The sequence below is a fragment of the Blennius ocellaris genome, assembly GCF_963422515.1.
Source record: "Blennius ocellaris genome assembly, chromosome: 1".
Lineage (NCBI taxonomy): Eukaryota > Metazoa > Chordata > Actinopteri > Blenniiformes > Blenniidae > Blennius > Blennius ocellaris.
In genome coordinates this window covers 4,992,276-5,006,844 of record NC_137650.1, presented here as the reverse complement: position 1 = coordinate 5,006,844, position 14,569 = coordinate 4,992,276, and the positions used below count along the sequence as shown (strand labels likewise).

Below are 14,569 nucleotides of genomic sequence, written 5' to 3'. Positions count from 1 at the left end.
AACATTTTATTGAAATACTTTAAGATAACACTTTGAGATATTTCAATGAATGCCTCTAAAGAACACCTGTAGTCACAGTACAAAATAAAAATCCAACAATAATTGTCATAATCCAGTGATTCACTAAACAATCTGTATATTGCATCATCACAACCAGTTCATATAATGACCAAGCTTATTTCAGTCCATCATCATAAACTACAGAGCCTTTATATCTCGTCTTCACCAGCAATCTCCAGTCTGATCAAAAGAAAAGCCGATTATTTCCTCATATCATGTCAGACTGGTAGAGCCGACACCCCATACTGTAACAGCACAGAGTCTTCTACAGTTCATCAGTGCGGATCTGTAACGGCATCAAACTATGAATTTAACAAAGAAGAGAAACAATTGCAGCCATGAGGCTGTGATTGATAGAGATAGAGAGAGAGAGAGAGAGAGAGAGAGAGAGAGAGAGAGAGAGAGAATGCGGAGGAGGGAGAGAGGGAGGGCGGAGGCAGTCACCCAGTGAGGCCAGTGCTTCTTGGCCCATTGAGGCTGTAAACAGACAGAGATCCCGGGGGTTTTGTGCTCCAGCAGCTCGACTGATTGGTAAAAGTGTCTGTCACACACTCTGCTGCTGCTCTCTGACTGCAAGAAACACAAACTCTCGCAAACAACAACTACTACTACTGTCAACTGCAGGGACGCGGGGTCCACCTCACACTGCTTTTTCTACACCCCCAGTGTCACACACACACTTACTTAAAGGGCCCCTCCACACGACTACGCCCTTTTATGTAACCGCATGGTTTGCTGACAATCATCCACATGCCGCCGCGTTTTAGCAGCCTGAACACAGGTTTTATATTAAACGCGTTCCAGAGTGGGGAGATTTTAAGCGTGGACAGACAAAACGCACATTTGCTGCAAGCAATGATGTAATCGCCCCACCTCGTGACATTTAACCCCCCCGACCCTCCCACTGAACAGCACCAACATGGCAGAGTACTGACTGCAGGTCAAGCTGCTGATGCTGTTTGCTTTAATAAGGCCAGATGTTGGATTTCTCCAATATGGAGAATATTTAATGTTACCATCTGCAATGTTTCAGGAAAAAAAAACCATCACTGATGTTATTTCTGCCCTGTTTATTGTTTTGTTTTTCAGTAGCACATTCAGTGGCAATAGAAGTCAGAAGGGAAACATGGGCTGGACTCATCATGGTCTAAATTTAAGCAGCAGCAACGTCTCCCACATTAAATCTGCCCGCTGGAGGAGCGAGGGCCGGCTGGAGCCTGAAGGATCAGAGGAATTAAATACGGTTTGATGATTCTTAGCCGGAGAGTCTTTGTATCCTATTAGCTGCAGGATTAAATTAAGTTTGTTTCAAAGTGGTTCAGGGTTGGTGGCCCTTGAATGCCCTCTGAGACATATCAAGTTGAAACTTCCAGACTAACTTTGATCTGAGAGCTGCAATTCAGTTGTAACAATTAAAAAAAGCTCAGTCAAGCTGATTACTGTATTTTCAGGACTGCAATGTGTTCTTCTTGTAGTTCTTTGTTTAGTCATGTGATTTATATTAAGAAGCAAATTATACATCAAAATATACAGTTCAACCCATGTGTGCCCACTAGATGTCACTGTATGACAGCAGAATCATGCTACAGTGCCACAGAAAAACCTCCATTTCTGTTGCATTTGCAAATAGAAAAATGTCCACAGCAGAAATAAAGTCAAAACAGAAAGAGAGCAATACAAAGAGTTCAGCGTGTGAGAAACGTGTGAGGCATTAGAAAGGAGAAACTGTTCCATTGATGAAGAAAACAAGGCAGAGTATCGAGCTCATTAAAGGCTCTGTGACGCTCCGGCCCGGAAAAACACTCTGTGCTTTCACTTCAATTCATGTCATTTTATTTATCCCTTAATATTTTTTTTTTGTATTGCTAACTTTCAGGTCGCAAGCACCATCCTCACAAACCAACACTAATTACTGTAGTTGGTGAGTTTGTTGAGTTTCTCTCAGAGAAAAGAGCAACAAGCTGCCGGTGGAAGACTTCCAGTTACTGTTAATGAGCTCGTTGCGAGCGGCTGTGATTAAAACACCCGACTGCTCTCAAGAGAAATTCTCCTCATGATTCAGCTTACAAGTCCAGCTTTATAGTGGCGTTTAAATAACTGCAACTACTAATGTGGCTTATAATGTCGCTCATAGTATTCTAACAGAGTGATGATGTGACCGAGGTGGTTTTATGGTCACATGGTGGTTTTATGGTATTATTACATGTAATAGTTGTATTCGACACATATTCAGTCCAACCCTGATGCTTTGGTTGGAAACTGATGGGGTTTTTATTTCAAAATGTCTCCGAATGTTTATAATAGCTCTTTATCTATTGATCCATATAAGCACAATAATAATAACCAACCTGACAGTATTGACCTCAGAGGGATACTTGAAAATATTTCTAGTGAAATGAATGCCTGTAGAAACTGTGCTATGTTTCAGTTTAAATGGTTTCTCCTTATATATTTGCTCGTTTGCTTCTAAAACCAGAGATAAGTGAGCTTTCACATACACTTGACAACAGAGACGTGGTTCTGTGACCCCTATGGAGTGTCTCCGTGACGTTTTCAACGAATTATATGCAGATACTGTAAATGGTTATTTTGAGTGGGATTCTTTACCACAGCTTGGGGAGATAAATCTGACACTTAGAGTATTTCAACAGCTTGTGAACTAAATCCTGCATCACGTACATGCTGCTTCTCACTGCAGCTGATACCAGTCAAAGTTACAACCTCAGAAACACCCTGAAGAAATCAGAAAAAGAAACATATCGAGAAGAAAAACAGAGTTTCAGTCCATCTGGACAGACTCGCTTTTTACTGCCAATAAGGAAACTGATTAAATCAGCACAACAACTAAAACTGTCTAAATGGCTAAAAGTATTAAAACAGAAATGCATAAAAAAGGTATACATACATACATACATGCATACATGCATACATACTTACATAAACTTAAGCTAAAGCCACTAATAAGAACTTTTAAAATTGCTAAAATAGCAGAAATTTAAATGGTTGAAATCGGTTTAATGGGGTGAAACAGCTAAAGACACTAAAATCAGCAATTTTGTATTATGATGGAAAAATTGCTAAAACGGTAACACATCAATACTGTCAATTAAATAGTGTCTTTATAAATAAAGGTGACTGATTGAAATTGTTTGGAATGGAAAGGTTCAGACAAAAAAGTCTAAGCTAAAATGGCTAGAACTGTTGACTCTTCTTAATTACATTTTTTTCTTTTATATGTTTACCGAGCTGTTGCCACAGAATGAACTGACACTTTCCAATTATCCATTTGTGAAGTGAAACGTGAGCGTAAGCAGCAGCACAGGCCGACTCGGATCTTCTTAGTTTATCGTTTCTCAAGGGTAAGAAAGTGACACACGCACGCACGTGCACACACACACACACACACACACACACACACACACACACACACACACACACACACACACACACACACACACACACACACACACACACACACACACACACACACACACACACACACACACACGAGGTGGAAATACCAAGGATTAAGGGACATGAAAAGGAAGAGACTAAATCAGTGGAAAATCTCCTCAGATTATCATAAAAGCATCATATTTTTGCAGGATTAGATTTCTAAAACTTTTCAAATGTCAAATTCAAGCTGAGCCTTTTACACTTTAAGGATCACAAAGTGTCTCACATGTAAACTTTATATTCACATATCAACATTAGATCATTATTCACCTTTTCCTCAAAGAAAAAATTACGTAATGTAGAAAACGTCATCATGACTGAATAGAATAAAATAATTTGAAACATTTCATTTCATCTGTTGTGATGTTCCTCAAGGATCTGTTGGGGTTTTTTTTTTTGTCATTTCATCTGCAGGCTTGCTAAGACAAGTAATTAACCGATAAAGAAGGAAGGAAGAAAGGAAGGAAGGAAGAAGTGAGCTTCACCTTCATCTCAGCTGGTTTGTAGTAGCGGCGATTCTTGTCCTCGTTAGCGGTGCGGTATCCGTCCCGGAGGAAACGTTTGAAGCCATATTTTCCACGCAGCTTGCGGACGATCTTGTCAAGCGTCTGACTGCAGAGGGCGTCGTCGTCCACGGCAAACGCAGGATAGCTGATGGTGGGAAGCAATGCTGCATCTGTGTTCTGGCAGGGAAAAACATTGAATCCACACGTGTCAAACAATCACTGCACAGTGAGTGTATTCCCTGCACATGTTGAGAAGAAGAGTTGGATGAAGAGTTAGATCACTTGGTAATATTTGGTAGTGGAAGCAGAGAAAAGTGATTCCCCAACATTGACTATGGTACCTGGGAGACCCTCCACCACACCCTGTACCATGAAAGAACAGTTGAAGCAACCCGATAACACAATATATGTGAAATACAGTTTCCTTGTTATATTCTGTGGTGATGAGTTCTTTTGTCTGAGCATAAACACTTCGGCTTTACACTCCCGTCCCGGGCTGTTTGCTGGTCTTTTGTTTCTTCAGCTAGGAGTTTCAGTCTGTCATTCACCAGCTTTTCAACACAAAAATATGCATTCAGCTCTAATTGTGACTATTGTTTCTATGTTTTAACTGATTCATCTTTCTCTTTATCTCGACACGCCACTACTGTTTCTCCTGCTGCCTGCACTTTTAACGTAAAAGCTTCAAATGAGTCGTGACACAAATTAATTAAATGCACTTGTCTTTTTTCAAGAGATAAAAATTGTGATATCATTTAAAATCAAGAGAGCTTTGTGACCTTTCATTAATATTTGACATCCCATGATTGTGAGTCAATAGACTAGAGGCGAGAGAGGTAGAGGTGGGATCAGGAGGTCACAGGTTTGATTCCCACAGTGGACAGTTCACCACTGTGGCCCCTGAGCGACCTTTTTTTTTGAAAATGTCTTTCACTAATAATCTTCATGGAGCTGCCCACCACATCACAGGAGCAGGAACGACGAAATAAGTTAGTTCAGCTCATCAGGAGCCATGTATCATGAGCACCTGCACCAGGTAGAGTTAGGAACTGATCGTATCTTACAAAGATTCCTGAAATATCTGGAGTTACTGTCAAATAAACAACATTTCTCCTGCAGCGATGTCAATCTGCTTTAATTTCTGACTTTAATATGACTTGAATCCTATGATTTAAGACTTTTTCTGGCAGTGTAGCCTTCATCTTCTTCTTTACAGCACAGTTGACAAAAATCCCAATGAAACCTTATTGACGGCAGCTGATTTCCAAATGGCGGCTGAACCCTCAGAGCTGCGCTTTCTGCCATCGAGCGGCGAAAAGAGCCGAGCGCTGTCGCGACTGTTCAATGCTCCCATTCAGCTGCTTCTCTATTCTCTTTTCTCTGCAGTGCACAGAAGAGCCAGGTGCAGCTCGCTCTCGTCCAATCCCTTTTCATTCTCACACTTCTTGTTACAGCTCCAATCTCCATGTTAACATCGTCGGCAGCTGCAGTCCAAATGGGATCTGAGCGTGCACGGCGCCACGCTGCAGGTACACGGCGCGTCTGGAATCCAATACTGAATTTCAATCTTTTGACACGGTGCAAGAGCTGCTGATATTACATTGATATTTGGGTTATCTCGACATAATCCTGCACTCCGCCCGTCCCTTGCTCACACTGCACGGCTTCCTCGCTGCTCCTTAACGCCAATCTCATGCAGCTGTATTGCCAGTCTGATCATCGAATTACAGCCATTTCCTCACGGCTGATGGCGGCTATTTTGCCCGACACATTCAGCAGAGAGAGAGAGAGAGAGAGAGAGAGAGAGAGAGAGAGAGAGAGAGAGAGAGAGAGAGAGAGAGAGAGAGATGTGATCATTTAAGTGTCTGTAAGTGGTGAGTGGAGAGCTGGGGAAATGATTGTGCCCCTGCTTTCTCCTCACCTCCCTGCAGCTCTGCAGCCACCTCTCTCTTCTGCCGAGCTGTCAGCAGCTCAGGTATGTAACGAAGCATCTGAGCTCCCGTACTCGCACAGATCTGTGTGTGTGGCAGGATGCTGTCTCGAAAAGATTACGCACACAGCTGCTTGTGAAAGGAGAAGAGCATGGAGGGGGGCTGCAAGCAGTGGGGAATGAGCCCCCATCACCAAGATCAAACCGCATTATGAACCTCAACAGTGTTTGCTTTGTCTCACAGAAACTCTGATACTTAGATACCGTCTCCAGCTGTTGGGATCCACAGACATTAAGAACCTCTATTGAGTCTTTATATTGTGTCAGCAACTGTTGCATTTATTCCTGATCTCATTTTCATTTGTCTCCATTTGAAATAAAAACAAGGCAAATGTTTGTTTAAGTTACATTAAAAAAAAAAAAAAAACTTTCACAGAAGTGGAGAAACGGGCCTGCCTCATGACTTTATTTAAAGACATGCATTTGTCTGCCTTCAGCCTCGGCCACTTGTTTCCGTGTCTGGAGAAAACGAGATTGTATTGATCCAGAAAGCTGCTGCAGCCATTATCAGTGAAGCACTGAGGGCCCATGACTGGTTAGACCTCTGTGTGGGATTAACCTGCTGCTAATGCAGAAAACTGCTTCTTTCAGATGAACTACCAGAACAGACACATTCTGTAGGCTCCTTCTCCAGAGTTAGCATTAGCCGAGCCAGACGTTACGCTATTTACTCAAGAGAACAGAGCAGGGGGAAGTCGGACACACTGCAGAAGATGTGTGTCACAGTGAGAACTCCATAAAGTGGTCATATTGTAGAAAATTCCCTTTCTAATGATTTTCCGACAGTAATAATCATCACCATACCTGTAACGACGCCCCAGAAGTAATGAAAGTGTGTCCTCTCTCTCTCTCCCTGGCTTGTTTCTGTTTTTTAAAAGTGTGTTGCTCCAACCAGCCAATCAGAAATCAAACCCTATATAGTGTCATTGGGGGTTTAGCCAATCACAATCAATGTAGGCTCCTCACTTTGACTCCTTCCACGATTAGGCAGCTCTCTCTGGCACATGGCACCACAAGAGGAAGCACTTCCTGCTCTACTCAAGATGGGCGTGTGTGGGCGGAGCCAGTCCAGCTCACACTGACACGGTAGATTCTGAATGCAGCTTAAATGGATAAAAATCAAAAAGCTGGATTTGGGACCATAAACTTTAATACAATGTTTTTGGACTAACGAGACTCATGTGAAAGTGTTGAGAAGCTGGATAATGTGACTCCTTTAAACTGCCCCCTGTCAACAACAGCAACGTCCAGCGTCATCATCATAAAGATGCTCTATTATCTAGATGTTAATGAAGGAAGATGCTTTATCTTGACATTAGTTAGAGGAAGTAACATCTGTTCCCAAAGTACCCGATTACCGCACACATTTTAGATATTGTCTCAAGCAATACTTGTCTACTTTATATAAAAACTAGATCCTCTTAAAATTAGACAACATCCCAAGAACTTCCGAACAACAAGAAGAGAGATTTTGCAGGAATATTTTCATTTCATTATTCTTAGTTAATTAATTTATTTTAAGTTGGTGTTGTGCTGCTGTGCAAACGAGAACCGCAATCATTACAGTGGCCTTGACTTACAACATAACATTTCAAACCTACCATTACTGCTTAAGCCCATATTTAGGACGGGTTTATGACTTATGTATATCATTTTTCAGTGTCTTTTCCTTATTTGTGTCTGAAATCCTGAAATCCTGTCTGAAATTTTTATTTGTGCAGTTAAAGGTTCATTTCTGTGTCATTTTAGCTGTATTATTAATTAACCTGCATGACACGAGACACAAATGTAGTTTGATTGATAAATTTACCACTGTTGAGTGAGGCAGAAAATTACATTAAAAAGTGTTTTGTGACTTTCCTGTCGATACCAGGAGTGTGTTGAACGCAGCAGAGAGTTTAAGCGTTGGTATGCGAGCGTGATTTGAGAGGCGTGCAGGAAAATCGATGGATGAACTCACGTGGGAGCGAGACTCTCGAGGCAGCAGAGAGCAGAGCGTCTGCCTGTTCCTGTTGTGGGCATCCAGATCCACAAATATCACCGACCATGAGCAGCCCTGCAAAAAAAAACACACACACACACACACACACAAACAGCTGAGTTCCAGCTGAACACCTTTCACAGATACAGCAGCAGTACAGTGTCTTAGCACTGTGTACTTGTCATCGCTCTTTTATCAGACAACAGCAGAAAGGTGGAAATGGCTTCGCTCTCGAGCTTCAGCACATCAAAACACACTCTCCTGGTGGAGAGCCGGCCTATTATATTTGGCCTGCACATGTTTTTGAAGTGCAACGTGGGAGTACTCCAACCGCGCTCAGCTGATAGTCATCCTATCACTTCAGAAGTCTTCATGCGCAAAACTAAAGCCTGGCCAGCGTAATGCGGTTTGTCGATCCGGCGCACTTAAACACCAACGAACAAGAGGAGGGGAGGGGGGCAATGCTTTTTGCTTAGTGAATAAAGTGATCAAACCTTTTCTGCCTCGAAAACGCTGGTCTCGCCCACTTCATCTATCCATCAGAGTCGTGCTTACATAAAACCAAGCCAGTCATTCCTGCAACCTGCTAAGCAGTTTCTAATGTAGCTCTGATGCATTATGTATGAATATTGCCACAGTCGATTTTTCCCTCTCTCCAAAAACAGGTCTGGCCGGGGCTTTTAGTCAAATCAGCAGGCTTTCCTTCAGCTATTTGCATAGTGCAGCGGATTGCTGGCCAACAGTGTGCAGCAGCTGTGCGACACGTCGGGATCTTTTCTGCTGTTAGCCAGACTCCAACACGGTGACCAGCACATGTACAGAGACCCGGCGCCATGGTGGCACTGCCTTCCAATCTGGAGGACATTCACTCCTAAAGTGGAAAATCCAATGGCGTTTCTGAACCCCGCATTTCTTTCTTTAACACACAGAGAAGATGGTTCCTCTGTTTATTCACCAGTGGATTTCATGAAAGATGTGAAAAGGTGAGAACGATGACAAGGTGACCATAAAAGATGAGACAAAGTGAGGCGCTATCCATGAAAATGTATACATTTAAATAGGAGGGTGAATCTTTACTTTTAAAGTAATTTCTCCACCTGTTATTTTGAGTATAACTTCATTATAGGAGGAAAATGTCTGTAACTTTTAATTCCTAATATACACTGTTGTTCATCTTTACAAAGTGAGCCTCCCTCCTTTACAACATCAGACTGAAACAAGGTCACAGAAAAACGACTGCATATCAGTTTGTTTGTTTTTTTTTTTTATTAATAAATGCTGATCTGTGTGAAATAAAAGCAAATGGAGTACTTTCTGCATGGTGTTGTCTCACACTTCATCACTGTGACGTGAAACAGTGTGACATGCAGCTTTTCAGTCTCCAGACATTCTCCATCCATATGCTTCATCCCAGCCTGTGTTATAGTGAAAGAACATTTCTCTTGGCTGAAAATGAACGGACAGCAGGATACACCCACAAAGGTTTATCATCGGGCCGGGTGGGGTGTTTTAGGAGCTTTTCCCTTGGTTAAATATATATATATATATACATATATATTGCATTTTTAGTCGTTGTACCTTTTTAAAACGTTTTAAAAATAATCACTACAGGGGAGATGTAGTCACATGTGGCTGCACGCATTTGTTCTATTCCAGTGGGTTGCTAAATAGAAGTGGACAGATGGTAAATTATATAATCTCCCAGTGACACAGCATACTTCAAGTGATGCTGCTTTTGTTGTGGGTAAATGCAAGACTTATACTGAAACTTCGTTCGTGTGTGCATGCATGCATGCGTGCGTGTGTATGTGTTGTGAGTTTCTTGGATGGACAGGGTAACCTGTTGGGACTCGCTGGTTGGCAGTGTGTACACAGCTCTGACAATTTACCAACTGGCTTTAAAGCTGAAGGATCTTCATCCTGTAGAGACCAATTTTAACCAGCCTCTTCAATCCGTCACACTGAGGAGGCTGCTGTCTCTCTACCCTCCTGCTGAATGGACGGTGTCACAGAAAAACCTTAAGTTGCCCCAAAGTGTCCATTCATCTCATAGAGAAAAGGCCAGATGTGACAGACACCAGGACAGCGTGGCGGCAGAGTGTAGAGTGAATGTTCTGGGGTGACGAGAGACAGTCAAACTCCAGGTTCGGAAGGATGGAAGTCAGCTGGGAAATCGAGATTGATAGAAATCATTAATAAGCCACCGGGATGCTCATGGCTCCTCCATTCCCAGCGAGGACAACAGGCTGGGTCTCACACTCACACGGGCTCGTCACAGCACGGCTCATAAAGCAGTCGCCTCGATAAATTGATTCTTTCAACAAGCTCAGCTCGATGACAAAATCCATTTTCAGGTCCGGTTAAATCCCTCATTTTTTTTGCCAGTGTTCAGAGAAGCAACACAACCAGCCACTTTACAGTAATACACACACTCCACAGCCATCCAGCAGCCGCAGTGTGATGATAAGATAAACACTCACCATCAGAGACATTAAATGTCCACGGAGGTCAAAGCCCAGAAGGACAAAGGAAAGAGAACGACCACAAAGGAGAGTGTCTCTGCTCGGTGGGGGGGTTATTTTCCAAACGATTAGCAGGAGTAATGATTGTTCTTGGTTTTCTTTTCCCACACAGGAGTGAGAAAAATGAAAAACGAGATGGAAAGAATCAACCCTGATGGAGGCAGGAGATAAGGAAGAACCAGCAGAAACGCTGCAGAAACGTCTGTTTCATAACAGCAGGTCCACTGATGATGTCTCATCATTTACATGAATTAAAGATGATCTTTGCCCAGTTGTGCCTCTGCAGAGAGGACTGGGTCTCCTCACACACTCTGAAAAGCCTCAATACAATGTGTTGAATACCATCAGTTCAGTTCTTCTGGGGTATTGGAGGGTTATCATCATTTATGGCTGTGTAGTGGATTGCACTCGCACAACCAGAATATCCGGGGTACGATTCTGGACTGAGCCTTCATGTGTGCTGTTTGGATTTCTCCGCAGAGGCCGAGCTCCTCCAAGGGCCTGCTTTCACTTCACAACTATCAACTTTAGTTCGGTTTTGATTGTTCATTAACAGTGTTGCCACAGATACTTTATAAAACTAATACGATTATTGATTACTAGTTACGTCTTTAAAAAGTAACTTAGTTACTTCACCAATTACTTGATTTTAAAAGGAACTAAGTTAGAATACAAGTAACTTTTTAGTTACGTTCAGCAGCTGCCGACACCACCCCCATCCTCTGAACATAAACGTTACAACCAGTTTTGTCAAAAACTGCTGATCTCTGCCTCCTGATACACATTTAACCTTTGACCTTTGACCGATTTATATCTGACTCATGCTTCTATTATCATATGTTTACTATTATTGCTATAGATGTAGTTGTTGTCTGATCTTGCACTTTTTATTTATTTATTTGCACTTCCTGCTCCATGTGGCTTTATTTGCCCCCTCTTGGACAAATATAGGCTTTGATTGATTGATTGATTGATTGATTGATTGATTGATTGATTGATTGATTGATTGATTGATTGATTGATTGAAAAAGAGGGGGCTTATTGCAATGTTAAGGTTTATTGATGACAATGATTGGTTCCAATTGTTACATGAAAGCCACGTTGGAGCGAGTTGGCCTGTGATTGGCTGAAGGTGTAGAAGGGGGCGGGTCAGGTGAGCGTGCAGTGTCTGCATGCACTCTGAGTGTCTGTCACAGGTTGGCGGAGAACGGAGGAGCGGCCGGTTCTGTTTAATAATAAAGCAGCTTTGCAGACAAGAAACCCGTCTTGTGGGACAATATAATAGTAACACACTTGGACTTGGACAAGTAACTTTAATCTGATTACTGGTTTGGAAATAGTAACACGATAGATTACTCTTGGTCATATGAGAGTAACAGGTTACCGGCATTATTGTTCATTAACACGACAGAAGCATCCAGAGTCAGTGAAAACCATTTCCAAATGCACCCTTTTCTAAACCCATGTAAACAAAGAAAACCAAACTTCTCCACATTCACAGTCCATGTTTCTTCTGCTCGTGTGTGAGTAGATGAACAAAAATGGAGGAAGATTCAGAGTGTTTGTGCTGCTTACTCTTTAAAAAATCACAGCTCTTCCTACCATTTTCTACACCATCATCTGGAGAACATTTCTCCACTATAGATACTGAGTGAACCTGAACCATGAAGAAGAACGGTTCACGCTTCATCAGTTCATGCTGCTCCCTCCACTCAGCTGGTTACTCAGCTAACAAAACTCTTTGACACTTTGTCGCCCAGGTTTCTTCTGGTAAAGAAGCACAGGGGCCAGGGTGTGGGCCTTTAACAGTACTGAAGTCACATGAGGTCTCATGGAATTCACTTGAGATTCATCATGACCCTTCAACTTGGATTATTGATTTCTTTGGCAGAGAAGAAAGATAAATGTTAGATTGCGTCACAAAGCTCCTCCTCTGTTAACAGAAGGTTTTTCCAGTTTCGTATCGATGGCTTTTTTACTCCTCCCTCAAAGCATCTGTCTTCTCTGTCAAACGTGGACATTTCTGTCTTCGTAGGAGTGACACCGTTCCTCAAGATGTGAAAAGATATGTGTGTCTGGATCGGGGGAGTTAGACCTTCTGTGATAGGACATGGATGTATTCAATGTTTGTTTAGTTTGTACTGTTTGGTAGACTCATTGGACAAGGTCCAGTTGGCCTGACTGAGTTGCGGTGAGATGTCTCTTCCATGGACAGATGAGAAGATACATTAATCAAACCAGAAGGTGGCTGGATCAAATTCAGTATAGTGAGATTGCTTCCATCACATCTCATTCACTTCAGATTAAAATTGAATTACAAGATTCAAATTTGAGTCTGATTGAGCTTCTTTGAAGCCAGAAGCCAGACTTTCAATTAAAAGTTTCAAAGTTGAAAAACAAACAAGCAAAGCATTAGATAAAGTGAAACTCATCGACTGGCTCAGCATCGAATCACCACCATTGGACACTGATTGGCAATATATAATCCACAAATTTTCAATAAAACCATCACAACATGATGATTTATCTTGGCTGAAGGTGATGCAGATCATGCAAAATGTTAAGTAAAAAACAAATCATAAACTGGTGCTCGCATTCCATTATGTTCACCTGGTAAATGTCTGCCATGTCATCGTTCATTTCCAGCCAACTCTGTCAGCAGGATGTAACGTGTGCTGGTCGTACGAGTTTCAATGAGCCTCTGGAGGTTGGAATTAGAAACCAGGCCGTCTATCTATCATGCCATCCGGAGCGATGTGACATGATCAGACAAGAGACAAATGTGGGTTCGTGGGGTTGCTAATAGATCAGGAAATGTGTGAGGCAGCGGGTGAATTATTCAAATACCTGGTTTCCAAACAAGTTGAATCCATTGATGGCCTCCAGAGCCGACTTGGCGAGGCCCACAGAGCTGCAGAGAGCCGGAACAGAGCAGAAACACAGAGCGTTACAGAGCAGCACGTGGCGACTTCAACATGGAGGCTGTGGTGCAGAGCTGTGAGAGGGACCCGCCCTCTTTCTTCCGACTTAAACCCTCAACGGCTCTCGGAAAAAATTCAATGAGGCTGAAGCTTCAGAGATTGTGGTTGACTGTCGATAATGGATGACAGAGGAGAGTGAGGGATGAAAAGAAATGCATAGTGAATTTCACAGTGGCTGAATTCTGATTGCAACGCAGAATACATAGGAATCAATTTCACCGTCGTTCTGTTTCCTTTTCGACATTGCCAAGATTTCTCAAAGAAAGAAGGAAGAGACACAGAAACCAAGACGGGCAGCAAATCTGCTGACACATCAGGATGTCTGTATCACACACACACACACACACGCACACGCATGAGTGTAACTCAGTTAAAACGAGCAGATGATGCAACAGTCTCACCTGGCACGCAGGTGAAGAGCCACATGATGAAAATATTGCAGCAGACGATCGGTCAGTGAACTCTGACTTTACGCCACACACACTACACACACACACTACACACACACACACTGTTACATCACTCACACAGAGGAGCTAGTATTAGATTTATCATGTGCCTTCATGCAGCTCCTCCTGAAAAGCCAAGGTTCGTCTTTTATACACTGATTTTAAATAAATAAATGTGTTTTTCCCAAAAAAACCAAAAACAAAAGGTGAACTGATTACTCTTTTGGTACGTTGGGGAATCGAGACACTCATGTAGATGCAAGTCATTATCAAAGATGATCTCAGAAATGTTAGACTAAGCAGAGAGTAAAACGTAAAGCACATGTGATATTCTCTATGGTTTAGATCTTTTCTTCAGAATTGTGATAACGTGACTTAAATCACTAACAAAATAGTGCAAAATTGGAGGATGTTTAGGTTTCTGAGGTTATTTCTTCAATGGAACAATATTTTCAGTGATCAATCTCTGGCCCCATTCACACAATAACATAACTTTTTGTGTTTTTATTTCAGAAACGTTTCACATTTACAGAGTAACTTTTGAGAATGATGCAACAGCAGAAACACTGACAATTATGCCGTTCACATTTTGGGCTGCAAGTTGATGCTGTTGTTTGTTTTTGG

At 42.1% G+C, this 14,569-nt stretch overlaps 1 protein-coding gene across 3 annotated transcripts in view; it reads right to left on the bottom strand.

Moving 5' to 3' along the window:
* Window positions 1-14,569, bottom strand: part of phkb (phosphorylase kinase, beta) — a 145,514-nt gene that overhangs the window by 83,735 nt on the left and 47,210 nt on the right. For all 3 annotated transcript variants that reach the window (XM_080497023.1, XM_080497022.1, XM_080497024.1), the window contains 3 exons: window positions 13,363-13,426; window positions 7,973-8,068; window positions 4,002-4,199 (listed from right to left, as the gene is read on the bottom strand). In XM_080497023.1, coding sequence (XP_080353149.1) covers window positions 4,002-4,199; window positions 7,973-8,068; window positions 13,363-13,426 — 358 coding nt within the window. The remainder of the gene's footprint in view (window positions 1-4,001; window positions 4,200-7,972; window positions 8,069-13,362; window positions 13,427-14,569) is intronic.